General features: G+C 41.2%; 2 protein-coding genes across 5 annotated transcripts; one reads left to right on the top strand and one right to left on the bottom strand.

The window, feature by feature from the left end:
* Positions 1-5,300: 5,300 nt before the first annotated feature.
* miga2 (mitoguardin 2) lies at positions 5,301-17,145 on the bottom strand. 3 transcript variants are annotated; one of them, XM_053410954.1, is made up of 16 exons: positions 17,063-17,145; positions 15,665-15,931; positions 15,323-15,533; positions 15,091-15,206; positions 14,863-14,983; positions 14,275-14,408; positions 14,062-14,179; positions 13,729-13,835; positions 12,709-12,821; positions 11,824-11,896; positions 10,764-10,850; positions 10,545-10,643; positions 10,021-10,155; positions 9,877-9,930; positions 9,666-9,782; positions 5,301-8,932 (listed from the first exon to the last, which is right to left on the bottom strand). In XM_053410954.1, exons 2-16 carry the CDS (start codon positions 15,758-15,760, stop codon positions 8,744-8,746), a joined length of 1,770 nt encoding a protein of 589 aa, XP_053266929.1. In that variant the 5' UTR covers positions 15,761-15,931; positions 17,063-17,145; the 3' UTR covers positions 5,301-8,743. The 3 variants fall into 3 exon arrangements, with proteins under 3 accessions (XP_053266929.1, XP_053266931.1, XP_053266930.1); XM_053410956.1 differs by having other exon boundaries at positions 14,281-14,408; XM_053410955.1 differs by lacking the exon at positions 17,063-17,145 and adding an exon at positions 16,882-17,056.
* A 672-nt stretch (positions 17,146-17,817) lies between these two features.
* st6galnac4 (ST6 (alpha-N-acetyl-neuraminyl-2,3-beta-galactosyl-1,3)-N-acetylgalactosaminide alpha-2,6-sialyltransferase 4) lies at positions 17,818-21,841 on the top strand. Of its 2 annotated transcripts, none has more exons than XM_053411702.1 (5): positions 17,818-18,197; positions 18,384-18,578; positions 19,117-19,526; positions 20,123-20,230; positions 20,340-21,841. In XM_053411702.1, exons 1-5 carry the CDS (start codon positions 18,147-18,149, stop codon positions 20,524-20,526), a joined length of 951 nt encoding a protein of 316 aa, XP_053267677.1. In that variant the 5' UTR covers positions 17,818-18,146; the 3' UTR covers positions 20,527-21,841. The 2 variants fall into 2 exon arrangements, with proteins under 2 accessions (XP_053267677.1, XP_053267676.1); XM_053411701.1 differs by having other exon boundaries at positions 17,818-18,279.
* Positions 21,842-26,897: the final 5,056 nt, after the last annotated feature.

Genomic DNA, 26,897 nt, shown 5'->3' with positions numbered 1-26,897 from the left:
TTACATTGATACATTTATATGTATAATAGTTTAATACTTTAATTAATAAAATAAAATAATAAATATTATAATAAATCATATAAAAGATCATAAAAGGACTGAAAGTGGAATAGCTGTTGTGATGTGTTTAACTTCATCACTGTCATTTTTTAGTGCAGTTATATTTGCTTAAATGAAAGGACAAATATTAATTTTTAAGTCTTACTGTAGAGGTAAGATTTAGATATGAGGTGATTATCTTGTTAAGCAAAACTACAGCAAGAGTTTGAGCGCCCTCTACTGACCTAATATTGAGCTACATTTTTGTGGTCCTGTAAGTCTGGGGTTCTCAAACTTTTGCAAACTGGGCCCCCCCAAAGCTGGTTAGGGGTAGTTGGGAAGCCATGGATGAACAAAGAGGTCCGCCTACTGCTTAAGGCACGAGACATCGCTTTCAGATCAGGTGATGATCAGGCCTACAGTTCATCCAGGGCTGACCTGAAGAGGGGCATCAAGAAGGCCAAGCACTGCCACACGCTAAGGATTGAGGAGCACTTCAAAAACAACTCCGACCCCCGATGTATGTGGCAAGGCATCCAGGCTTTAACTGACTACAAACCCACCAACACCACCCCCCAAAACAGCGATATCTCATTCCCTGACGAGCTTAACAGCTTTAATGCTCGCTTCGACAGGGACAATCAGGAGGCGGCTATCAAGGCTGTGCTCACTACAAACCACCAGCCCCTCACACTCTCCTCCATCGACGTGTGTGCTGCACTGAGCAGGATCAACGCATGTAAGGCTGCGGGCCCTGATGGCATCCCCGGACGCGTGCTCAGGGCCTGTGCTGGGCAGCTAGCTGAGGTCTTGACTGACATATTCAACCTGTCACTGGCCCAAGCAGCTGTCCCCACGTGCTTTAAAACCACCTCCATCATACCGGTGTCTAAACACTCCACTGCAGCGGGCCTTGGGTTAACCCTCAACACCAAGAAGACCAAAGAGCTCATTGTGGACTTCAGGAAGAAAGGTGGCACACACCCCCCCATCCATATCAACGGGACGGAGGTCGAGCGTGTCACCAGCTTTAAGTTCCTGGGTGTCCACATCTCTGAGGACCTCTCTTGGACCCTCAACACCTCAACCCTGGTCAAGAAATCACACCAGCGACTCTTCTTCCTGAGGAGACTGACTGTCTCCTCAGATACTGGTGAATTTCTACCGCTGCACCATCGAGAGCATCCTCACCAACTGCATCTCAGTGTGGTATGGCAGCTGCTCTGTTGCGGACCGGAAATCACTGCCCAACGCATCACAGGTTTCCACTCCCCACCATTGCAGATGTCCAGAACAAGAGATGTCTGCGGAGAGCACGCAGCACTGTCAAGGACAGCTCACACCCTCGCCACAGACTGTTTGCCCTCCTCCCTTCTGGGAGGCACTACAGGGTCCTCCGTTCCCGGACCAGCAGGTTCAGGAACAGCTTCACCCTGCTGAACTCTGCACCACAGTGATAGCACCAGCCCCCCCCCACAAACACACACACACACACACACACACACACACAAACCTTCTCCAGTGACTATACTTCCCCCCCTGGCTTGGACTGCCACACAACCTCCTCCAACCACTGAACATTTGAACATTTGCACTACACTGTTACTTTTTTTACTACTGTATTATCCCGCCTATAGTATATTCATATTTATATATTTTTATATATTTATCTTGCTCATAGTTCTTATATCATACAATACCTGTTAATACTGTACTATTCCATATATATTTCTTACCGCTCATAGTTCTTATATCTTACAATACCTGTTAATACTGTAATATTCCATATATATTTCTTACTGCTCATAGTTCTTATATCATACAATATCTGTTAATACTGTACTATTCCATATATATTTGTTACTGTACATATCTATTTATTTACATTCCACTTAAAATATGCACAATACTCTGCACTTTACTGCCTTTTTTTGCACTTCTGGTTAGATGCTAAACTGCATTTCGTTGTATACGTACCTGTACTGTGCAATGACAATAAAGTTGAATCCAATCTAATCTAAACTACACCCCGATAGATAGATAGATAGATAGATAGATAGATAGCTTGGAGAAAGTGCTATGCTTGGAGATGGTGGATTGTTGTTCCTGGACGCCATCACGTTTACCTTTTAAAGAAGTCCATAGGCTTCTCTTTCAAGTCGGGGTGTTTGGTGTCGAGGTGCCTTTTTAATTAGCCTGGCTTCATGCTGTCATTTGCCAGCACCTCGGCGCACAAAACACACTGAGGACGTTGCTCAGTCGTTCCAGTGACGGAGAAACCAAACTGCAAATGGCTCTCGTCATATTTGCGAAGCTTTGGCTTCTTCGCAACTGGCGCATCGGTTGCCTGACTTTTACGAATCAGAAACTTGTCCATAGTTGTGATTGTTTGCTGATACAGTGTGTGTGATGTTAATAAAGTTCTAATTGCAACGTCGTTGTCTTGTGAGTGTGTTTGTATATGTGGCTGTGAGCGACTTGCACACGAATAATGAATAAGGCTGTGCTAGGCAATGGTTCCTAACAAAACGAACAGTACACAATGTAGACAGGGACAGCACAGTATAGTACTCAAGTGCTGGTGTTTTATTTGTTGCAACACGGTGGATGATTGAAGGTGTAAAGGTAGGTGTTAAGGAGAAAAGGGCTAGCTGCAGTTGGAAGAAGTTAGCTAGCTCGACGGCTAGCTCTTGGGGCTATGAGCTTTCTAAAAAATACTGTGGCGCAAATTACTCCTTACATTAGGCTACGAATAGGCCTGCTGCAAGTGCAGGAAGGTATTACTAAGGAAAGACTGTTAATAAAGCAATGAATATCTGAATTATAGAGGAAACAAGAGCAATCGCACAAACTCTGCAGGGTGTCGTCTCAGTGAGGGTGAGCGCTCACCATGCCTGCAGTTACTTTTGTACTCGGAAGCGTACGAGCAACTCGCGTTCAAATGATAACACTCCTCTTTTGATTGGTGGATCAGGTGTCAGTCCAGCCCCTAGCATTTCACCACTGAGGGAGCTTTCACTAACCAGTGACAGGTGATCTGTCTTTTTTTTTTGTCTGTGACATTGCGCCCCCCCTGGAGAGTGTCCGCGCGCCCCCCTAGGATGCATCAAAAAACAGAGTTCCAGCATATTGATCTGTCTGGGTGCTCAAAGTGTTACCATCCATGCAAAAACAATAAATGCAAAATATTTTTGCGATTCGTGGTCCACAAGGACATCAGGTTTGTTTAATCTGAGGAATTAAAGTAAAAGTGCAACGAGTCACTGCTCAGGAAAGAAATGATCAGAATGGTGAATTATTATTATATTTATTTCTGAACTTTGATCAGATCATACTTATTCAGTTTGAGAGATGCATGTTTAGATAAGCATTTTTTCTTCTGCCTGAACCTTTTCAGTCACTAATGGCCCAACTGTCAATGGCAGAAAAAGGCCAGACAATCCGTTTGAATTTAATCAAACTGCAACAAATTTCACACACTCAAAGATATCAGTTCTCTGAACTCATCAAGATCAATGAAGTATTTCCGGGGAATATTCTCTCAATGTTAAAGAACGTGAAAAAAAAATTCCTTGATCTGAATCGGCCCCCAAATAAATTGGGTTCTTCTCTAACACACCATTTTTTTTGCACCCCATTGCATAGCATTCTTAAAAGCAAGACACCGAAGGGAATTGAACCCTGTCCTGACAAAGTCAGGAGTGCCACCACCGGGGTCTTTTGCTTTTTTGTTTTTGCTGTAATAAGGGCAAAAGCAAAACCTGGAGGAACAAAACCAAGGCTTTGTTCCCCCAGTAAAAGAAAACCACTCAGCAACTGGCTGCTATATTATTTTTACATTAGGATTTATCTCGGTTAGGAGGCCCTGTGGCCAAGGAGAAATGCCAGGAAAGCATTACTGCTACTAATTATTTGAGGTTAACACTCTCGCCCGCTCTTGGTATTTCATGATGGCCTGATACGGTGATGATTTAAAAAATGTACGTGACCTTCACTTACGTTCATCGTTACGTTCACGTTAATAATATGAAAACTGATTCGTTAAGTTCAGCGTTCGCGAAACATATGCACAACACTGAACTGTACAGCCACTGCAGAGGGGCTGAAGAGCCGCGTTCGGCTCCAGAGCCGCGGGTGGCCGAACCCTGTGTGGAACCGAATTTGTATGGTGTATTGGACGTTTTTGTGGCAGCAGTGTCCATCACTTTTAGCTGTCCTCTGGAAACACTTCCGTTGTGTTTTCTCCTCTACTTGCTGCGCGTTTGTCTATTTGCTGCGCGTTTCTCTATTTGCAGCGCGTTTGTCTATTTGCTGCGCGTTTCTGTAATGTGTTGTGTTGTGTTGTGAAATTGATGAAGATGTTTTCTTACTTTGCTTGTGTTTTGTCAACTTGAATGTGTTTTCTTAAGTTGCTGTTCGTTGAGCTCTCAGGGCCACCGTAAATCACTGATTGTGTCCAATTTGATTAGAGGTAATAAATGTATTAAAATATTTTGACTAAATAAACTAAAATGTTGTTTTTCGGCATTCCTGCCCTTTCAAATATCGTGGAATAGTAGTATGTAATGTGCATCACCCTCGGACAAGGTCTACTTTTAAGGCATGTTCAACATTGTCAGCTAAAATTGAACTGTCATTATTTTGTTTATTTTCAATTTTTTATATGGCCGGACACTCTCCACTTTGAGAACCACTGCTGTAAGTGAATGGTACATTGTCCAAACTAAAAAGTCAAAGTATACTGTGAATATACTTGTCTCAAAACATTGCTTCTGTAATTGTAGGTACTATACTATAGTTATTTGATGCAATAACAACCGGGTGAAACATCATTATTGACAGCTGAGACTGACTCATGATTGGTTGAGCGCATGTATCGGTGGCACTCCATCCCCCTATCACAACAGTGCGGTCTCTAAATGACATGTGTGTTTCAATCTAAGATGTTTTAGCTGCGATTCTGGATAGTACGAGGAATGGAGATGCGTCGTCCATCTTTAAACACTGTCTATGATGCAATCTGAAGCTTTTTCTATTGTGACATGTCAAAATGTCTAGTCTGAAAAAGACCTGTAAAGTTGTGTCAGTAATAATAGTAAAGGTAAGTATAATTATTGCTAATTACTGCTTTTTAGTCATTTAAATATACCTTCTTACTGTAACAACAAAACAATTTGTATGAGAACAGTTTGATTCCCGGTGCAATATGAAATGCAATGAGCCGTCATCCACTGAGGAAAAACAAGCGAATAAATATATGATTTAATAACAAAAAAATCACATTTAATTAATATGGAGAATCAAAATCAATCGACAGGTTGTGCTGGCATTGTAGTTTAAAAATAGAAAAGACAAAAGGCATGATTAGGACACTTGTAATGGATTGCAGTAAAATCATTTTGGCCATCAGAAATCCTCGTAAATCTATAATCCCCTAAATCATTGCCTGAATATTTACTTTCGAATGACTTTCAGTTCCTAAACATTCCATTCAGAGTATTTCTAATTGGGGCTTTTGAAAAACTAACAACAACAGCAACTAAAGGGATGAGCCTGCTTCTAAATGTTGCAGCACATATATGATTGATGCATTTTGAAGAGAATCTACACTGCGAACATGCAAAGGCTGCAGGAGGAATTAAACTGATCTACTCTCATGACACAGCAGAAGCAGACCAATCGTAGGAGACTAACAACCAAAACATTAGCATTTGCCTGCATGATACATGCTGCTGATGATCTACAACAGACTGAAACTGGGGAGAAAACAGATTTGACCACACACAGTCAAGATGTTAACATTCAACATGGACATCAAATCATAAACATACCATAGTAACCAGAATAAATATCTTGCGTAACATAGGTTTCTGGGAATATAGTTTTTTTTTTTAATTTTTTACTATATGCTCTGTGTTATCAACAGTACATCACTTCTGTTGTGGAGTAATTTCAACGGCTTAATGTTTGTTCTCAAACTAATTATTACAAATATAAGAGTTGCGGGACATTCCTGTATCTTTCTGATTTTCTGATAAAGTGCAAAATGCCTCAGAACAATCAAAACACAGAGCTAAATCTTTTTCTGGAAAGGCTCCATCACCAGCTGCAAGTTCATGTTTGATTGAAACGGAAATAATCCCTTCAATGCTGATTCTTGACAAATGATTGCATTGCATTTACAAATAAAGACTTACGAGCTCTGCCCTTCAGAGGCATGTTGCAGCAAGAGCTCAAATCACACATTTATATGATTAATGCATAACAATGAGCCTGTTTATCTTCATTTGTATGATAAACTTTTCCTCTGTGAATTTCAAAAGGAGACAGAAATTTTGCAGACAACCACAAAGACAGTTTCCATTGTCATGAATAATCACATTCCATTGAGTGATTCATTTTTTGATCGTTTCTTTAGCTTCAGTCTTCAGTCTTGAGCTTCAGTCTGAATAAAACTCCATTTCACTTGGCATCTTCTCGTCCCTTCAGTGTCTCCGTGCTCCGACAGGCTCAGTTATTGGGATACAAGAGGAACACAGGGGGATTCATCAGTGCACTTATGTCGGTAACAGTCAGACTGTACAATGCCCAGTTCTTCAGTAAAAGTCTTCATGAGATCAGACACAAAACAACCTTAGACCAATACTGGTGCGGTTACTGGTCGTGTCTATTATAAAATGAGCAGAGATGAAAACCAGCAACACACAGTATGTGGATTTGATTAAAGGGAAAATGTGTTTTTGATCACATATCTCACTTGAGGCCAAATTGTATCTTTCAGTCTCTAAAAGGTGTTAGATGGTAGTCGCTGGGTTCACTCTGTTACTGCCACGAGCATTGACCTTTTTCCACAGAAGACATTTTTCTTATTTTGATAATGTAATCATCATAACTCTTATTAGTTTGATGCATTGGGGAAAGCACAAGTGTTAATAAAACCAACGATGGCCCAGTTCCATAGATCTGCTTCAGTTTCAGGGTGCTGGTATTGTGCAAAATGGGCCATGATTGCACAATCAGAATATTTAATAATAGCTCTTAGTTAGTTAAACTATTAGTTATATTAATAATCAATAATCAAATGCAGTGTAATCGAACACAGAAATTGACAAAAAGCAGTGACAGTAAAATTACTTTACGTATCAAAAGTAAAAGCTGTCATTATGAAGAATAAAGTCTGGTTTTAAATGGGGCTATATTGTATGTACATGTTATTATATAATAGGATTATTATTATTAATAATGCGTTACTCTGTAAGGAGCCTGTCACTGTTATGATTGGCTGAAGCAGAGTAAATTCTAACTTGTATAAACACTTTTCCACAGTTTAATCAGCAAAACCTCAAATCTCAATCATTAATTTTCCACCATTGCCGTCGTGGTTAACTGAGACACTTGAATAAAACTGAGCCGTTGTTACTAACACTGGTGCCTTTCCTGTTAGAATGCTGACAAATGTCTGCTGTGAACAAATTATGGTTGAAAAACAACCATACTCCGTATCTACTGCTGTTTCACACATTGCACTGAAAACAGAGGTTTATTTGTTCATATAACTTGGGTTTGGATACTTTCACAGAAAGGCCCAAATATTTGGAAGTGATTCAAGTGGCACAACCAATTAATAAACTACTGGCGGGCTCTGCCTAGCTCACCACTGTGTTGCAGAAAGGTAACTAATTAACTGTAAGAATTTATGCATCACCTAATGCTGAATTTAAGGTACTTATTGCTAATCAACACCAATCCTATGTAATAGTATTAAAACACATTTTTCTGTTATTTGCAGTTTGTTTTGTGCCATGGGATTCATTTCCAGATAAAGTGTGGGCTCACTATGACTTAGAGAAAGTATAACTTGCATCTTCGCGGGACCACTGCTATGTCCAGAAGACTATATGAGAAATGTTCTGGGGTCTGCATAAAGTTTCAGGATGACCTTATTTCATTGTCATTACACTACTCTTCTTATTACAGTCACTCTCATATGTCACATTTCAGCCTACTTGACCAAATCAAACTGGAATAAATACTTCTTTAAATTAAAGAGGGGTAAGGTTAGGAACTAAGGGACTTAAGTAGCATCAGTGAGGAGATAACTTCATTACGTCCTTCATTACACACTGCAAATCTGTCACACATTAACATGGATTTAACAAATAACTTTGCCCCTTTAATATAAAACAAAACACGTCAACACACTTCTTTTCACGTAACAGTGACGAATATGATATTCCATGTGTTTTCACACGTCAGACGAATGGAAGGTGCAACCACTAGTTATCTGAAGACACTTGCTCCACGTGAAAAAATAATGTGGAAGGGACCTTTTTCATGTGTTCCCCATGCTTCAGTTTCGTGTGTTTTTAAGTAGCCTGGAAACCCAACCAGTAAGAGACACCTCCTCACACGTCTGAGATCACATGTAGGCATTCTCCAGATATGCAGCCCAGCAGCTGATAACAAGGAAGAGGTGGAGTCCAACCAGTTTCCCTCATTAGAACCAGTGATGATAGTGAAAATATATCCTCTGTGAGTGTTTGATGATGAATGAATAATTAACTGTGGTTCCCAGTGTATCACAGGAGTATGATTTAATCCAGTCTTAGCGCAGATCAAGTGCTGAGCTGCGACTCCAATGCGTCTGGCCTGCACAAGCCCCATGAAGCCCTCAGTAACTCTTCATGCTGTTTGAGTCGGGCCCCTAAGAGCTGTCGGTGTCCCTGGGCAGGGAACCGTTGAGCTCCAGAAGTCTGTCGATCCCCAGATACCCCAGTAAAATCTCGCTGCGGCGGTGGGAAAGGTTCAGGATGTCCTCGGCCAAGCTGTTAGCAGAGGTGAAGCGGACCTTGTCATGGTCAAACATATCCTTAAGGTACTGCACGATTTGTTGCTGCAGAAGAGAGGAGGTAGATGAATGATGGAAATAAATGCATGGCATGGTCAATTTAATTTAAAAGAAGTACTGATTTTACACATAAAGGTTATCATACAGGTCACGTTTGGTCCAAATCAGTGGATCCTTCTGGTGCAAACCTATTCTCTAGGATTCTTTGCATCCTGGTGTTGAAGCTAACAAGGTAGCTATGGATGGCTGAGCTGCAATAAGCCTGCCCAAAGTAGCTAATGTTGCAAGAGAAAGACTGGGACAAGCTGGTGACGCAAGAAACAAATTCTCAGAAATATAAAAGTCTGGCTTGCAATGCCAGCTCCATGAGGCTGTACAGCACGCTCACAATTATAATGCTAACATGCAAGTATAATATATACAATGTTAATAATCTTAGTTTGCATGTTAGCATGTTCTCTTATTCGCAGATGTCCTGAATTTTAGCCCTTTGGATAAATTGAAAGCTAAAACCCTTGGATCCTACACTTACCATAAAGCCACTTAAGATCATCATAATCCCAGTTTGTAACACACACTTTCTGTTGTAATGTGATGTGTAGTGTCTCGAGTCTCGAGCCACAATTGAAATATCACTGATGACAAAGTTAAACTATTCCAGAGTCACAGGAGACAATATATAATTGTTTATAATGCTGTATGGTGATCATGAGTAGAATGTTGTGTGTCCATTTAAGCAGTTACAAGTTGACATGTTTTTAGTCCACTTTGCTCTCACCTTGAAGATAGTGCAGACCTCACTTAGGTGCTGCCTGGGTCCCAAGAACCCATAAGCTAAAACTGGGCTCACATGTTCTGATATGGCATAGAAGTGGGAGATAAAACCATCAGGAACCTATGGACAGTAGAGACACGGCTGTCAAAAACAAAATGCAATAAAAACACAACGCAATAGAAAGCACCCCATTTTCAGACATTCTCAAACTCACCATGAGCAGACGCCTTTTCGCTTTTAGGACAGACCAGCAAGCAGTCGCCAGAGCCTAAAGAGAAAACACAACTCTGTTATAGGACGAATCATCGGTGGTTTAATCAAGGAATTTGTGTGTGTGCACGATGGAGTGTAAATTAACCGTCTCTTTGAAGCTGTCAGAGAGCCAGCGATTCCTCAGCACAGCTACCACAGATGAGGGAGGGCTCTCCAGGTCTTCGAATGCGTCCATTAGGATAAAGTCCAACACTATGTCAAAAAAGTTCATACACACCACCTGCACATATCACGACGTGTGGAAAAGAAATACATTTTGTTAAATAAGTGCAAAACGAGCAAGCACATTAGCCTAAAAAGGGTTTTTATCTTTCACATATGAAGAACGCAGCAGGATATTGTCCAGGTCGGATGCGTTTCACAATAACAGGAAATTGTCTTGAACATTCAGGCGAGATGCAAAGAGCAACCTGATTGTTAGGCGCATTGTAGTTAAAGTTTAATTCAGGTTAGTCACAGGGCTTCTCAGGTTCATGTTAATGGACCGACTCTCTGTTAACACACACTCTGTGTCTGAAAACTGCACCTACATGTGGTTATGTTAAGAGGCACAGGCTGAAAAAAAGAGGAGAATCAGTTGCATGACATGGAAATGACAACATTACTCACTCCTCGGCCCTCTAGCTCCATCTGCGTAACTGGCCACGTTTCCTCTCTCTGGGTGTAAAGCAGCATGTCCTCGTAGCTCTCTAGGAAGCCTTTAGGACTCTGAGATAAGGAAAAAATCCATAATACGTACAAGTTATGCATGTCCACAGAGGCAGACCTATCACCTGTTCATCTAAATAGTACAAGTTAACAACTGAGGATCCAGATGTACTGATTTACCTTGTTGGCCTTCACCATTAACCCTGTAATCATCTGCTTCCCGGTCTCCATGAAAAACGTGCGATGAGTTTCATCTGACAACAGCACCTGGAAGGAAAAAGCATTATCAGTCTTTTTTCTATAGTCATTTCTGGAACAATTCAATTTGGTTTATACATTAAGCATATAGCAAAATATATTCAAGCCTATGCAACAAAGTGTAGTGTTGTGGAGCTGCTGCTGATGTATTTCAAGATGCATCAAACTCATATTCATCTCCAGGCTGAACTTGAAGGCGAGTTATCTTTCTCCATCTTTCTTTCTCAATTTTCAGAGCATGTTATTCTAGGCCTCAAGAATAAATGTAAAGTGTTGTACAGACCAACAGCATCATCCATTTTTTACATTTAAGGAACGCAATGAGTCACCTGCCCTCTCTATGTGGGACTTTGTAGCTTTAAGCAAAGAAACCTGATTCACTGCCTGTAGGTACAACTGCACCTGTATAGAGATGGCATTTTACTAACTCAGGTTTGCTGGAGTCTGTGTCCTTACATGCAATGTGTGAGATATGAGATGATGAAAACAGAGAGAAAGAGAAATCTCTGATGACCGGCTTAGACCATAATTACAATGGCTTATTTTATTCATCGTCCTAAAATTATTTTTTTATTGGCATGTTAACCTTTGTCTTAATCTGACTGCACTACAGCTTAGCAGCTGGACTGTGTGACTCATTGCTAACACATTTTTAAGACTGGCCACCATAAACAATTAGCACAATTTACTTAAACCGAGTTTTATTGCACGATCCCTCTTTTAACATGTGAAATTTCGCTCCGTTTATTATCTGCTTCACAGCTCACTGTTTTGATAAGCACATCCTTCTACCGTTTGCACAAGAATTTACATTTCTGACAAACTATAGAGAACAAGGTGAGAAACAGATTAAAGACGAGAAGAGTAAAATATCAGGGCAGGTTAAGCAATTTTCAAAACTATAATGTCTTGAAAAACAAGGTGGGGGGTTATGAACCAAACAAAAACGAGATTAGAAGTTGAAATATGATCTGAAACTGACCTGGAATGCTTGTCTCACACAGTGAAGTTTGGCCAGGAAATCTTGATCACCATAACATTCAAGTAGTTCAGTCCTGTTAAAAAAAAAGAAAGGTATCAAACTTTAAGCAAACACAAAATCCTAATATTTACTCTGACTTAAGCACTGTGACATATCTACTGAATTGGCTCCTAAATGTTCCACATTGTTTAGCAGCTAGTCGCGCAATTGGACCTTTAAGACCTGGTTTTAACAGCTGTTCTGAGAGATCCGATCACAAGTGTAGAGCGATCGGTTTGTCTGTTCACATTTGACTTTAAAATGAGTCTTGTATGAGTCTCTTGGGAACACTTTAGATAGGTTCTCACTTCCCCGTTCTATATGCAAATAATGTCATTTCTGTTTGAGAAGACCAAGGGGTGTTATTTTCAGCCAGTCTGATTATAGTTGTGTCTGTTGTCAATGTGTTTGTGTGTGTCAGTGTGAAAGAATTCAATATGTGAAAAACAGGGGAGGCGTATCTGCAATGTGGCTTCCTATGGAGTCAAAAATTTGACGTGTATGTGTGAGCACGCCGTAATTATGAAACTATAGTGGGGTCAGAGTTCGTCAGCTGAGTCAGCGGTCCTGCAGTCCGGCACCCCCACGTTCACACAATGAAAAAAGAATGTGGCCTAATATGTCCCACACCACCTCCGCATGTTGACTGAGTGATTAGGTCTCTAATATGTCCTCAATGCATCTTGGGTGCATTCACACCCTTAGTTAGCACTGCCCACTTGTGATCAGATTACTGAGAGCGGATGTTTACAACAGGCTGAGGTTATCTGATGGTTCTTTATGCATTTGTGACTAACAATGATCTTATATATGCAGCTTATGGTATTATGTAGGGAGAGATGTTACCTCGGGCACCTATATGACACTTTTCCCTCTCGTACCAGAGACAGGGCTTCTTCATAAAGAGCTGAAGGCTTCAGAGGCTGGTAGTGCTCTTCCAGAGACATGGCATCAAACAGCTGGCCAGGGAGGAAAACACATAACACATACAGTACCTCAGTGCACAGTCCATAAGTTTTAACACAGACATGATTAGTTCTGTGAGACTGAAAGCCTTTGCACATTAGGCTTATTTTTTCTATGCGATTAACCTTTATATAATTCATATTTGGTGAACATGTATCCAACCAGTCCCATCCCTTCGGGACCGTCACAACACCGGGCAGCTCCTTCAGCGAAGGACTAATCTAAAGGAGAAGAATCGCAGGTAGTTCCTTCCTGCAGCAGTAAGACTGTACAACCAGCTCTGCCCCCGGTACACCACACACACTATGGACTTTTGCACTTAAATTAGGTTTCACCATTTTACTGTGCAATATTCATTTCTGCCTGTGAAATTCAATAGCTTATGTGCAATCCATTTCACTGTTTTCAAATTAGGGATGAAATTTAATGAAGCAATATTTCCAAAGTAGATATTTTGTGTATTATTGACAATATAACTCTTTGAAGAAGTAGTAGTAGTAGACAAACAACTTTCTCATCCATCCAGTCTGAGATAACGTTTATTTGTCAATTTATTTAGTATATTTGTGTTTAATCATTGCTCACAGTTGTTTTTATCCTTAATAAAGATAGGATGTCGCTGACTTGAATCTGTTGGATCAAGCAACAAGCAACCCAACTACTGTTAAAGAAAACGAATGAACCAAACGCACACTGATGTGACTGTGTACAAACAAACACCTTCGTCAAATTCAGACTCGAGAAAAAACTATGATCTCCTATGGTGCCATGATGTTCCATTGATGCGAACAGTCAGGCGCATCTAAATTCACCCTTGTGTTTATTCACGTTACCATATGTGCGAAGGCCTTAAAGAGTGTACTTGAACCAACGTGAGCAGGGGGGTTATGGGAAACTCACCTCTGCGGCCGAGAAGAAGGACTGGTCGGAGGTAACAGTAGTCGCATCATCATCTTGCAGTCTGTGGAAATTCCCCACTTGAGGCAAGATAAGAGTTCCTTCGCTCTCTATCAAAGGAAAAAGAGAAACTGGCTCACAGCACAGGAATCAAAACACAGATGTGTTAACAAAGATACAAATTCACTTTAAAAACATGAATCACAAAGCTGTAAGTTACGATACTGTATCGGTCCAACTCCTCACTGATTAAGTTCAAAATCGAATTCACTCTCAGATATGTGGTCATTCTCCACTCTCGCTGAAGATCATAAATAAGTTGAACATGACTCTCACCAAAGTCTGCCAGCACGCTGTCCGTAGGGATAGTGCTGCCAAAATCCTCCTGTAGGTGGTACGCCTTGTGCAGTAGAGTCTCTAACTTGTCAGCAAACCCTTTACTATGGGCTTCAGCCTAAAATCGAGAAGAACAATATTTAACAGGTCATATATACGTAATAAAAGGTCCAGGATCAATTTAATATACCGTATATTATTAGTATATTATACCATTACCATGGGAAAGTCTCCACATGCTGCCCCCTGCAGAGCGAGGCTGTTGTTGCTGGAGGTTGAGGAGGTGTGATGGCGAATATTCAGGGCTTGTTCCCACTTTCTCAGAGCTTCCTCAAAAAGCTCCATTCCTGGCAGGACATTAGCACAGAGGCTTACATGTATTATTTATGTCAGACAGAAAGCCCAAACTATGAGATAAGGGTGGCACAAACAATTGGCCATTGTTTTTAGTGCAGGAGCAATTGCTGCCAAGAAGCATTTTGGGTCCAAGAGTCCAACAACAGATTATATCCAGAACTTCTTAACCTGCCTTTATATAATGTGGGAAACAAATCCAATGTGAATAACCCCCTATTTATTCAGCCAATGCAGTAAAATTAACTAAGTAACTTTGTTATTTACTTTCTGTAACTAAAAGCAATTGGGTTTTACAATCCTTTGTTATATCAATATAATAAAAGTTGAGCTCCCTGACATTACATCCTAGCGAATACATGTTAGATGCCTTCTCCTTCATATTTTAAACACAATTTATTTGTCACATTTCTTAAGAAAGAATCTTGAGTGATAATAAATACCTACCAATTAAATACAGATTCTCTGCGTTCGCATCCTCTACTGCCCCTGACTCTTCTGCCACAGGTTCTGCCTCCCAGGGCGTGGATGGGTTGGCAGACTGGCTTGGGGAGCCTAGGACCCGCATCTGTACCAAAACAAATTCACATGAAAGAAGAATGAAAAAAACGGTCAAGGGGCAATAAGGGAAAAGAAGAGTATAGACAGAAATGAAAAACTGAGTATGAAACTAACTGATGCAATGCTGTGTGAGGAACTTGAGTGTTTACTGGGAGCCAGGGAAGAAATTCCACTCATGGTGTCGTTGCTCCTGGTGCTCGGACTCATCATCTGACGACCAGTTAACTGACCTGTACAGGAAACATTAAGCGTTATGTTACCTGGATATATTTAAGAAGATGCGGACAAACGTTACAACCCAAAGGCAAAGTCATATTTCCAGATTTACAAAAAAAGACATGCACACCTCTCTTTAATGAAGAGGGTCTTCCTGTCTTCCTCAGTGCTTCAGGTATTCCCACTGTCTTCTGGCCCTCCTTCCGTTGTGTTGCCTGGTTCCTTTTTCTCCCCCGCCTCTTGAGCTGATGAGCAGTGAGAGCCAGAGCAACACTGCCTATCGCTGTGGCAAAGAGCACCCTCTTCAAGTTTGGTGTAAGTTTTAGCTGAGAAAAGATGGACTGAAAGCAGGAAAGACAAACATGAAATGTCATCACCAGGTCATCTTAAACATCAATTTAGCCATTGTAACTTGTTTTCTTTTTAAGTCTTCAGATGATGCTTTTGTGTAAACATGCAAAACTCATTTTACCTGGCCAAATGTGGAATAGAGAAAGACCGGTATCTCCGCCACGGTCATGGCCAAAGCCTGTGCGATGGACATCCCTCCTGCTTGTCTGAGTGACATCTCAGAGAAATCGAAATGCCTTCAGGCTACGGTTGTCCAAAGCTCCCTCACATTCACCCAAAACAAGGTTTCCTCTCCGCTGTGGGATCAGCCAGCTCAGGGCCTGCTGATGAACCGTCTGTCCTCATTCGCTCCTGAACTTGTACTCCACACTGAGTGCAGTTTAATCACCTACAATAAATAAGATATGAGAAATGGAAATAACAATTGGAATGAGTGCACAAGCCTCTTTGCTGAAGAGCTGCATTACTATGCACAGGCTTTGCAAATGATCAACATGTGGTATCAATAGACATCCCTGTCCATTTTGGTGCAGATCCAGTAGGGGATCCAGGATGTTTATTTTAATGTTCTCCACTTCCCAATGAAGAATTCATGGATTCATGGATTTGATGAAAAAAAAACTCAGGCAGGTTAAGAGGACTGATTTCTATAAGGTGCATTTGAGTGTACTGTTGGGCCTTAGTAGAGGGATGCATCAGACTGAGTGTCTTTCAAGTTACAACAGCGATCCTGGCTCCAATAGATCCATAGTGTGCTCTACACCTCCCCAACAGACTATATTGTACCTTTCTTATATTGATGTTGATGTCAAGTATACTACAAACGTAACTCATATTGATTCCGTGCCTAGCCCTACATAATTAACTAGTTAGAGATTGGTGTGTTAAGCTCGGGGCTCTCATTTATCGTTAAGCAGCAGATCAACTTGTCATGATGCCAGTTTACCTCTACCCTGTCGGGTACGTGTTCCCTCACACCTACAGTACATGACACCAGAAGGTGCGGCTACAACGTGACAGGGTTCTTCCCCTCTGTTTGGAGCCAAACTGTCTAATTCATTAATCATTCACTAATATACTAAATCAGCCATCATTCCCAGCCTGCCAGTGCAAATGATCACAGAATAAAAGGGGGTTAGTTGAAATGAGACTTGGCTAGAAAGGGGGTAGCATGCTAGCCAGCTAGTCAGATGCCTTGAATCAGCCCTGACACCACTTTGTAACGTTTACGTATAATGAATAGAGACCCTGGGCTCAGTTGTTCTCCTGTTTTGTTAATGACCAGCAGAAATGAGCACAGACCAGCAGACAACAGCCGCAACAGGAGGGTATGCTAACCTTAGCTGCAGTTAGCATAGCACAGCCAGACCTGTCACTTCACATCACAGCATCCCCCGGTCAACCGGACACCAGCAGCGGCGGAGGGTTAACTGGACACCACGGAGGCTCCAGCGGCTCTTTACCCAGCGAACCACCGACACGGCCACTAACACGAACAACCCCAGACACCGTTACGTACCGTGGACAACCGACACGACGGGGAAGGACGTTCCTGGTGTCACCACCAGAGGACGGAGCCGCGCACAAGGGTTTTCAGCGGGGGCGGTACTTTAGAGACGTAGGAAAACAGACGGGGCCACGGACCAATCAGGTCCCGACGCACAGTGGAATGAGTTCTTTTTTGACCAATCAATTATAAGGTAGGCGGGATGAATGCTTTAAGAATCCAATCAGGTTGTAGATCACAGAGCAGAGATCACAAAGTAAAAAAGAAAGTTTCCTGACAGTATTCCTACTATTAGTATTAGTATTAACTCTATTAGTTTTATTATTATTATTAATATTATTATTATTATTAAGGCCCGAGCACAAATGGAGCAAGGACCATATTGAAATGCAAGTGAGTTATGATTATTATTATTGAAGGTAATAATATTTTTTAAAGTAGTCTTTAAAATAACACGAAATACAAATTGATGTTTATTTTTATTTTTATAATGGTTTAATAAAAAATACCAGAGTACAACCTTCCTAATAAGTAGAAATAGCATTTTTACGCTATTTTAAAGAGTTACACTTGAAGTAAACATGACATTTTACCAATTGTTAAATGAATTTGAATCTTAAAGGCAAAATAATAACTTGTATATGAAACAATATGTGCTAGAATCAAAGGCAGTAAATAAAGAGGCTAGAATAAGCAGAAACACCACATCCGGTAATTGCCATTCCCCTTTCAGAATAAGATCACGACAGGGTAACTTCCGACGTGCCCTTGTTATTACCACGTACTATCGTTGTATTAACAGACGCAGATGACACTTTTGTTGTGAAAAGCGCACCGGAAGTTGTGTTGGCTGAAGCAGTGTGGATTCAGGGCCTAGAAATCGCGAACCGGCCACAAAATGACAACACAGAAGGCGAGGAAACAATGAAGAAGTAAAGCGACCTCCGATACTAGAGAGTTCACACATGTTCCTGTTTTAGATCGGACGAGACTTCACAGGCATGAAGATCGAAGGACACGAGAAGGATCCTGGATTTGTGAGCCCCCGCCAGAACTGAGGAGGAGATCCGTTGGAAATATGTGAATAGTGTTGCTGATGAATGGTTCGTGGCTGCGGGGCTGGTCTGTGTCACCGCCTCGGCTTCAGGTGAGCCGGCTGCTGGGAGCATGAGTGCCGCATGGCTCTCTGGAGCGGGGTTTCTCCCAAAGGCCTCGGAATGAAGTCCCCGGTAAGATCGACCGGGATATTTAATGCAAAGTGTGCACTGGTATGTGAAGTACTCAGTACATGAGCGGTTGTGCTTCCTCTGACCATAAACCTTCCGTTTCACAGATGCTGCGATGGCTGTTGCTGCTCGGCCTGAGCCTCCCCCTGTTGTTTTGGTTTGCCCATGTGATCACACGGGACGGGTCGTCGCCTGTTCTGCAAAGCAGCGGGCTCAGGGGCTACGTGAGGATCAGCCCCGGCGGGATGGAGCAGCAGAGGAGCTGGGATCCAGGATCCAGGGGTGTAGCCCCCCCTCCAGAGGTGTGGGTCCAAGTCAGGACTCAGGAGCTTCATATTTGAAAAGCTATGCTGTCGGAGTGTCATATCTTTGAGGAATATATTAGTCAGAATTATAGCTGCAAATTATTATTTTATCATGTTATCAATTCATGTTTGCAGGAGTTACACTTGTGTAATGCATCCATATGCACACGTTCATATAGTGCCTCTGTATGGAGCACCTTTTCTATCACGCACCATTTATACACTGTCAGCACAGCCATAAGGGGAAGTGTGGGGTTTGTATCTTGCACGAGGGCACTTCAGAATGTAGAAACCGGGGAACAAACCACCCCACAACCCTCTCTCACTCTTGAGCCACAGCGGCTCGATGTACATGTAGGCAATTGGATGTATGCGGCAGAACAAGCTTCTCCTGTTGCATAGGTACACAGGTTCAACTTCTGACCATGACCTGGATGACTTTAGTCGTTGTTATTTAATAAATTTGCAGAAATTTCTAAAAATATATCTCCACTTTGTCATTATGGGTTATTTTTATCCCCCCCTCTGTCAACAGATTCTGCACAAGCACTGCAACCAGTGTGCCTTGGTCTCCAGCTCAGGTCAGATGCTCAGAGCTGGCATTGGTGACGAGATTGACAAGTTCGCCTGCGTCATCCGGATGAACAATGCACCCACGGATGGGTTTGAAAGGGACGTGGGCAGCCGCACCAGTGTTCGGGTCGTGTCACACACCAGCGTTCCCCTGTTGGTGAAAAATGAACGATACTATTTCCAGCAGTCGGCGGACACCACATACGTGTTCTGGGGTCCTGATAGGAATATGAGGCAGGACGGGAAAGGACGCATCTTCAACACACTCCTGAAAATGGCAAAGAAGTACCCGGACGTGAAGATCTACACCGTGACCAGAGAGAAGATTCAGTACTGTGACAGTGTGTTTCAGAACGAAACCGGAAAAAACAGGTAGCTTTTAACTTCATATTAATGTTTGGGTAAAACAACATATGAACTAATTATTAAGTTTCCAATATTGACATAAAATTAACTAACCCAACGCTTTAGCAGAAATAAAGAACAGATTATGTCAAAGAAACTGTCCCTAGGCCAGGAGTTTAACTTCATGTCCTGTTCATGTTTACTTTTACTATAACTCCCTTTTTATCAGCATTTTCTGAGAACCCTTCAAAATAAGACACCTCCATGTAACATGGAAATACACCAAGAACTTGCAAATGCAAACTTTATACATTTTACTTATGGACCATGCTACAGCGTGAGGTCACTAACGATGAGCATATTATATAGTTACACAAACAGCAATGATGTATTGTGCTTTTTCTGGGCTTTTATTAAGGCAAAAAAAGATATAAAAAAATATCAACAAAGTGTTCGACACCCAAAAATATCGAGGTTAAGATGATAAGTGACATGGAATAGCCACTAATAAACTTTTAATTAAAGTAACTTGTGGATCTTAAAAAGTCAGCAGTAGACAAAAATATGGTTGCCTCAACCGAATATGTTTTCTTAATAGCAGATGTTTGGTTTCTCTCACTCAGAATGAAGACGGGAGCTTTTCTCAGCACTGGATTTTTCACTATGATCCTGGCCATGGACATGTGTGAAAGTATCCATGTGTACGGGATGATCGATGATAACTACTGCAGGTTAGACATTTCAAATGATTGTTGTGAGTTTGTGTTCTACACTGAAGCTCCACCCTTTGTACAGTTTAAAGTTCTTATATAACCGTTACCTACTTCTTCCTCCTGACAGTCGGGCCAATCACAGCGATGTTCCTTACCACTACTATGAGCAAAACCGAGTCAACGAGTGCAGGATGTACAAAGTGCACGAGCACACGAAACGCGGGGGTCATCGCTTCATAACTGAGAAGGCCATCTACGCCAGATGGGCCACGCGCCATGATATCAAGTTCAAGCACCCTTCCTGGAGTCTCTGAAGTTGGAAGCGATAGTTCCCAGATGTTTCCGATGTGTCTCGACTGCTGTGGAATTCACTTTTGCTGATCTGTTCTTCTGAATATTTGCTGGAGAAGAACTTGAACATGTAAAAAATGGGTTGGAGATGGACTCCGGCTTTCACTTGAGATTAGACTGTGTTTTTGAGTCATTTGATACTGGATTATAGTGGGAAAATCTGCAATCATAGATATAAAATAGTGCATTTAATTTCTATGCCAGTGAAGATTTTGACGTACGACCCTCAGTATTACTGAATATCCCCATTATTTAAAGCCATATGTCAGTATTCTGATATCAGCCACTAAAAGCAGTTTATACCAAAGCTTATACTTACATTTCTTCATGCTTGTGCCTTGACATTCAGTCTCATCTCTAAACCTAACCCTAACCCATCTTAGTCTGCAATCTAGCCCCTGTCGTCTAAAACTACAAAATGCACTTTATGCATATTGCTGGAACTGATAAATAATTTCACAAGTTTTCAGTCTGGTGTTGATTTTTCCTTATTGATAATTAATTGATTAACCAGAGATTTGTCATTTTGCATTAAAAAAAAATACTATGCCTCAGAGCAGAGTCCAGTTCCAGCTAAAGTAAACCAATGCCCTTGGACAGCCTTTTCAAAAAAGAAAAAAAGTTTTCAAAGATTTAAGCAAGTGTTATATGTAGCCCATTTCATTTGATGATTGATTTAAATGTTCTGCCCTCTGATATTTTTAATGCTGTGGCCATGGGCCTGAACTGTTGTTGCTCATATAACTAAACAGGATACAAAGTTCTCGCTGTTTCTTTATTCACAATCGAGTACTTACTGTTGAGCTTGAAGCTTTTTACTTACCCTCAGAACAAGCATTTTTCTATTTAACTACTTGTGGTTATGTTGATGTGAACATTGATATTTCCATAATGTCCTGAGTGCCATTTAACCCACAGTGTGATCATTCAGTTTGCCGATGTTTCATGTGGCATTGGTGGTGTAACTTTTCAATCACAAATATATCACTTTGTTTTCAGCACCGACAACTACGTTAAAGCTGTTTACCCTTAGTATTCTGCTGCCTGCCTGCAATGAAAACTCGAGTGTTGCCTTTTCAGTTGCGATGTGCTTTTATTTTGTGACTAACTCCAAAGACTGTAATAGTATTTGCACTACTGTTCAAACTACTGTGTCAGTGTTTAACTGTACGTTTCAAACGTGCACTGTTTGAGTTCAAGTGTATGATTATTTACTTTTTAGGAAGCATACTTTTATGTAGTGAATTGTGCAAAGTAAAAACTTGAATGTAAACTCGACCACTGAGAGTGTGAGATCGGTGTCAACACGTATAAATTAGCTGTCAAAAAGAGTCTGCCTGTGTGCGTGAGAGCCTTACATTTTCAGGTCATCTCATGCTCTTTTGTTTAAAACTTGTATTTTACTGTATTTTCAATTATCACTGAAGAATGAGGCATCATATGTTGTAGACCCAGGGTAATATACTGTACGGTTACAACCAACCTTAGGTCTGACAATTGCCTTCTTAAAGGTGCAGTGTGTTAGATTTAGGAGAAAGGAATCTATTGGCAGATATTTAATATAAAAATAATCCTTGTGATGTTTTCACTAGTGTGTTTCATCTCAATATATTAATTGTTGTTTTTTTTACCCTAGAAAGGGCCCTTTATATATGAATACTTTATGTTCACATCTGGAGCCGGTCCTCTCTACAGATTATACCATGTTTTTTACAGTACAAACTGTACAAACAAAAAACCATTAGAGTTTTTATGAGAAATGAAAGCTACCACAGGTTCTCTTTCTTGTTTGGAAGGGAAGGGTGGTTAACTGTGGGAGGTTAAAAACTAAAATGTTTGGCTCACAAAAAGCTGAAAAATAATTTCATATCACAAGAAATTGGTAAACTAAGAGCCTTTCTGCAGAAACGAAAGTGAACAGTCACCTCAGGTGCCACAACTTTTATTCGTTACTTAGAAAAACTACAACTGTACAATGCAGTGCTGGAATAGATTGTTAGCAACAAAGTCAGACTAGCTGGACGATAGGCTTCAAATGAAACACATGGTGCTGGTTTGGGATCAAATGGACAGAAAATAAAGCAACGCACATGATTAACAATTGATTTTCGCTGTAGAAAAGATTTCACAAAGGTGTTTCACTATTTAATTAGACAATTATCAAATTGAGTTAAACAAAAAAGTCTTGTTCTATGCTTCAATAAAAAATCATACATTAAACAGTGAATATTTGACTACCAAAAATTACTGTGCGCACACACACACACACACACAAACACGCACTGGAACTTCTATGTTTGTGAGAACACCCATTGGCATAATGCATTCACTAGCCCGCATTTTATCCATCACAACTAAATGCTTGAGCCTGATTCTAACAATGACCCTTGTTGCGGGTGGATAATCAAAGGAGAGGAGTCATCGTTCTCAAGTTGAAATTAAGCACGTTTATTCAGAGGTCAGAGGTCAGGAAAACGCGGTGCCCAGCAATTGAACGTGCATGGGTCTCTAGTTCTACGCAGGAGGCTGCACAGGAAAAGAGATGCTTAAATAGAGTGCGCACATAGGTTATATATTGATATATTGGGCGTGACTGGGGTTCGTCTTGGATTGGTCAAAACTAGATGGAGGCCGCTGCATCTAGACGGGGCAGTGCCTCATCCTCTTGGAATGTCGCGTGATGAAGATATCGTACGTTCACTCCATTGTCGTGGCTACCAGAGGTCATAATGTTCCTGTCTCAACGCAGCTGCCTTAGTGTGTTGTGTGGGAAAGATTGTAGGCCAAGGTCTGCTCATTATTTGCTGTTGGTGTTCTACTTTGTGTGTGTGTGAATTGAAACAGGGAGCTGGGATGTGTGGTACAAAGTGTTGACTGTTCTACTGAGTGTAATAAAGAGGTCAAAGGAATGTATGTGGTGTATGTCAATAAATGTATGTGTAATGTATGTGGTATATGTCAATAAATCCCCCTTTGCACACCTGATAGGTGTGGACAACACGGGAAGGCAAAGGGCAGAAAAGGGCAAGGCAGAAAAACAAACCCAACTTAAGCCATGAGCAAAAAACACAACACCACAAATAATATCAAAAAGAAACCTATATATAACCTATAAACCCAAAAATAAAAACGTCAAAACATAGCTGTGATCAGAAGAATCACAGCCATCAAAACTTGTGTCGAGAAGAAGTTCCCTTTCATCCTAAGTCCACAGTATCACTTGTAAGGGAAAATTCAACCGACCAGGTTTCCCACTACTGTGGCCTTGGCAAACAGGGAGTTTGCTACAGCGGACTGACCCAGAAGATTAGACACAGAGGAGGATTTCATATCTTTTTCTCACCACTTTTTATGAAGCACCTCTCCTTTCTGTGGTCGTGCCCTGGGCCTGACCCTGTGTCTGAGTCAAAAAGAGGGGCTGTATACACTCAAAATTGGCCAATTTGGGTCAAAACCGTGTCCAGAATGGGTCCATACATCACCATTTGGGGCTATGTGACTAATCAGGGGTCAGAGCGACTGAGGGGACAGTCTGTAACGCAAGAGCAAAGGTATGGTCAATATCCAACCCATATCTGGTCAGTTGTCATCATCTGAGCAAAAATCATAAGAAACGCAGTCTCTTATGTCCCTTGTCTCCTCAGAGTGAGCTAGCAGAGGCAGTTGTAATGCACGTTCAGTGTCATTCTTTTGTATCGCAGAGTCTATGACACGGCTGCACAGGGCTCGAATGCATGGAATACAACAACATCCGCAGATGGCGAACAGGGCTATGAAAACTGCGACAGATAGTATGAAGGCCGCAACCAGTTTAGACCATTTGCCAAAGAATTTAGTCATAAAATCCTCCCATGGTTTCACGCCAGAGTGTTCCTTCATTTCCACAGAGAGTGAGTGCAGTCTATGGAGTGCTTTAGATAATGTATCGTCTGGGGCTGTGTTGATGGGGATGAACGTACAACATTGTGCACCTATCACAGTGCAAACACCTCCTTTCTTTTCAAACCATAGTAGAGGAAATACAGTCAGTAAAGCGATAAAGGTGAAAAACAGTACTGTCCACCTAAACCCACATAACCCAGGGTGTCTGAAAGGATGCAAAGGTGTTTGCCTTGGTTCCCTTTTTTTTCTTTCTTATTTTTTAATTAAAACACATGCATGATACTGTGGATTTAGAGAGAAAATGTAACACAAGAAACAAAATCAGACTCTAACACTGTGGACTCTGTTACATGCTTAAAATTAATAGACAAATAGAAAACATAAGGAAAAAATAAAACTCCGGCGTCGGTTCACAGGTCCCGCCGAGAGGATCTTTATCAGTGTGTGAGAGGGGGTGTGGTGTAGCTCTGAGAGGTTGCTAGAACTTCAGGCTGTATCAGTTATCGTGTGTCCCAAGTTCTGTGTGCTTGCTTGGGGAACTGGAGCGCTTAATGCCAAAACATAGCTGTGATTCAAAGAATCACAGCCAGAAAAACAAAAATGTAAAAACAAACAATTCAATTAATATAAAAGCGTCAAAACATAGCTGTGATTAAAAGAATCACAGCCAGCAAAACAAAATTAATAAAAGTCAATAAAACAGCATTTCAACAACCAAAGAGAAGAGCTAGATTTCCCTTCTCATCAAACCTGAGCATTGCAGAACAGATCAGCTGTTATTTAACTTTCACTGGGCTCATTGCATCGGAGCAGCAACTTCTCCAGACTAAAAACAAAAAACATTGTTATCTCATTCTCACAAGGCCACAATTGCGGATGAAACTTTTGTATGGGCGTAAGTGGCTTAAATATAATACAAACAGAGAAAGGAAAGAAAAAACATTGCACTTTAACTGTACTTAGAGATGGGCTTTAAAAGGACACCTTAATGTGATGTAGTGAATCACTCATCCTTGAATTTATATTACAAATCCAATTAGTAAATTGTTGAGTATTAAAATGGTCTTTACTATTAGCCCTGCTGTGTCAGGTAAAAATAAAATAAGATGTTAAATTATTCTTCTTTTTGTAGAACTTTTGAGGCCAAAACCTTTCTCCTTTCCTCTAATAGATTAGATGTATTGGAAATATCTGAAACAACAAATTTGTGCCAAAAAGTGTAATTTTAACAATTCAGTTTGGAATTCTTTACTTCTGAATGAAGACATATTAAAACAAACAAACAAACAAACAAACAAACTACATAGAAACAAACAACTACGCCTCTTTGTGATCTTAACGCCAGTTGTAAGCTGTAAGGCTTCTGGCCCTCCCCAGATGGCTTTCTGACTCCCAAACACTCTTATCTCCCTCCCATTCCTCCTGTTGTGCACGTACAAAATCTTTCTATCCCACATCTCTTCCCCTTCTTTCTTTACCAGTCAAGTTTTACATTCTATTATCCATCTCAGAGCAAGATATTACTGAATTGAAACATCTCACTCCTATAGATCTTTCTTATTCCTAAACATAGCTTTATCTTTCTCGTCCCTAGTTCATCTCTCAAACTTTCAGTCAACATTCTTTTACTTTCTTTGGCAAGTCCTTTACAAGTTTACCCCTCCCATCCATACATACAACATACATGAAATGGCAGGCGTATATCGCCTCTAGTCTAGTTTTTTTGTATTATTTCTGTTTCTCTCAATCAGTCATTTCCCTCTCTGTCTCAGTCAGCAAGCTGACCTTGACTCTTTTTCCTCTCCTCCTCCATAGTTTTCAAATTAGTTCTTATTTCAGCCAATGGGCGGGAAGGTGAAGGTGCTGGGGTACAACGTGTCAGGTGGTGCCAAGGTGCGCCTGATTTACCTTTGACCTGGGCCGAGTGTGAAGTAACCTCCTTCACTTCGTACGGTCCAGTCCACCTGGGTTCTGGCCACTTTCTCTTGTGAACCTTAACTCTTACCCAGTCACCAACTTTTACCTTCGGTCCTGCAGCTTCCTCCGGATCAGTCGCCAGGGCCCTGGAGACCTGATTGGAGAGAGCTACAGTAAGAGCAGTTAAAGCCGTCATATAACTTGACATCTCAATTTCAAAGACATCCAGGGGTGGCACGTGACCTCCATCCCTGGGTGGACCAGGCATTATTCTGCCTGTCAGACACTCATGTGGCGACAGGTGTGTCTTACCGCCTGGGGATGACCTCATTGCCATCAACACCAATGGCAGGGCGTCAACCCATGTCATTTTAGTGTCTGCACAAACCTTCGCAATTTTGGCTTTAAGCGTTTGATTGGCTCTTTCTACAAGGCCTTGTGACTGTGGATGATACACTGAGCCAAACTTGTGGTGTATGCCCAAGGCAGCCTCTACCTCTCTTAGATGTGTGTTGTTAAAGTTTGTGCCATTGTC

The sequence above is a fragment of the Pleuronectes platessa genome, chromosome 19 (assembly GCF_947347685.1).
Source record: "Pleuronectes platessa chromosome 19, fPlePla1.1, whole genome shotgun sequence".
Classification (NCBI taxonomy): Eukaryota; Metazoa; Chordata; class Actinopteri; order Pleuronectiformes; family Pleuronectidae; genus Pleuronectes; species Pleuronectes platessa.
Note: the sequence above shows the minus strand (reverse complement) of the source record. Positions and strands in the feature narration are given on the sequence as shown.

Coding starts and splice junctions, on each gene's coding strand:
- miga2 (XM_053410954.1), bottom strand. CDS start 15,760: ATGTCACTCAGACAAGCAGGAGGGATGTCCATCGCACAGGCTTTGGCC. Junction 15,207..15,322: donor ACCCTCTTCATTAAAGAGAG/GTGTGCATGTCT, acceptor TTTCCTGTACAG/GTCAGTTAACTGGTCGTCAG. Junction 10,851..11,823: donor GTGTGAGACAAGCATTCCAG/GTCAGTTTCAGA, acceptor TTTTCCTTCCAG/GTGCTGTTGTCAGATGAAAC.
- st6galnac4 (XM_053411702.1), top strand. CDS start 18,147: ATGAATGGTTCGTGGCTGCGGGGCTGGTCTGTGTCACCGCCTCGGCTT. Junction 18,198..18,383: donor TGTCACCGCCTCGGCTTCAG/GTGAGCCGGCTG, acceptor TCCGTTTCACAG/ATGCTGCGATGGCTGTTGCT. Junction 20,231..20,339: donor ATCGATGATAACTACTGCAG/GTTAGACATTTC, acceptor TCCTCCTGACAG/TCGGGCCAATCACAGCGATG.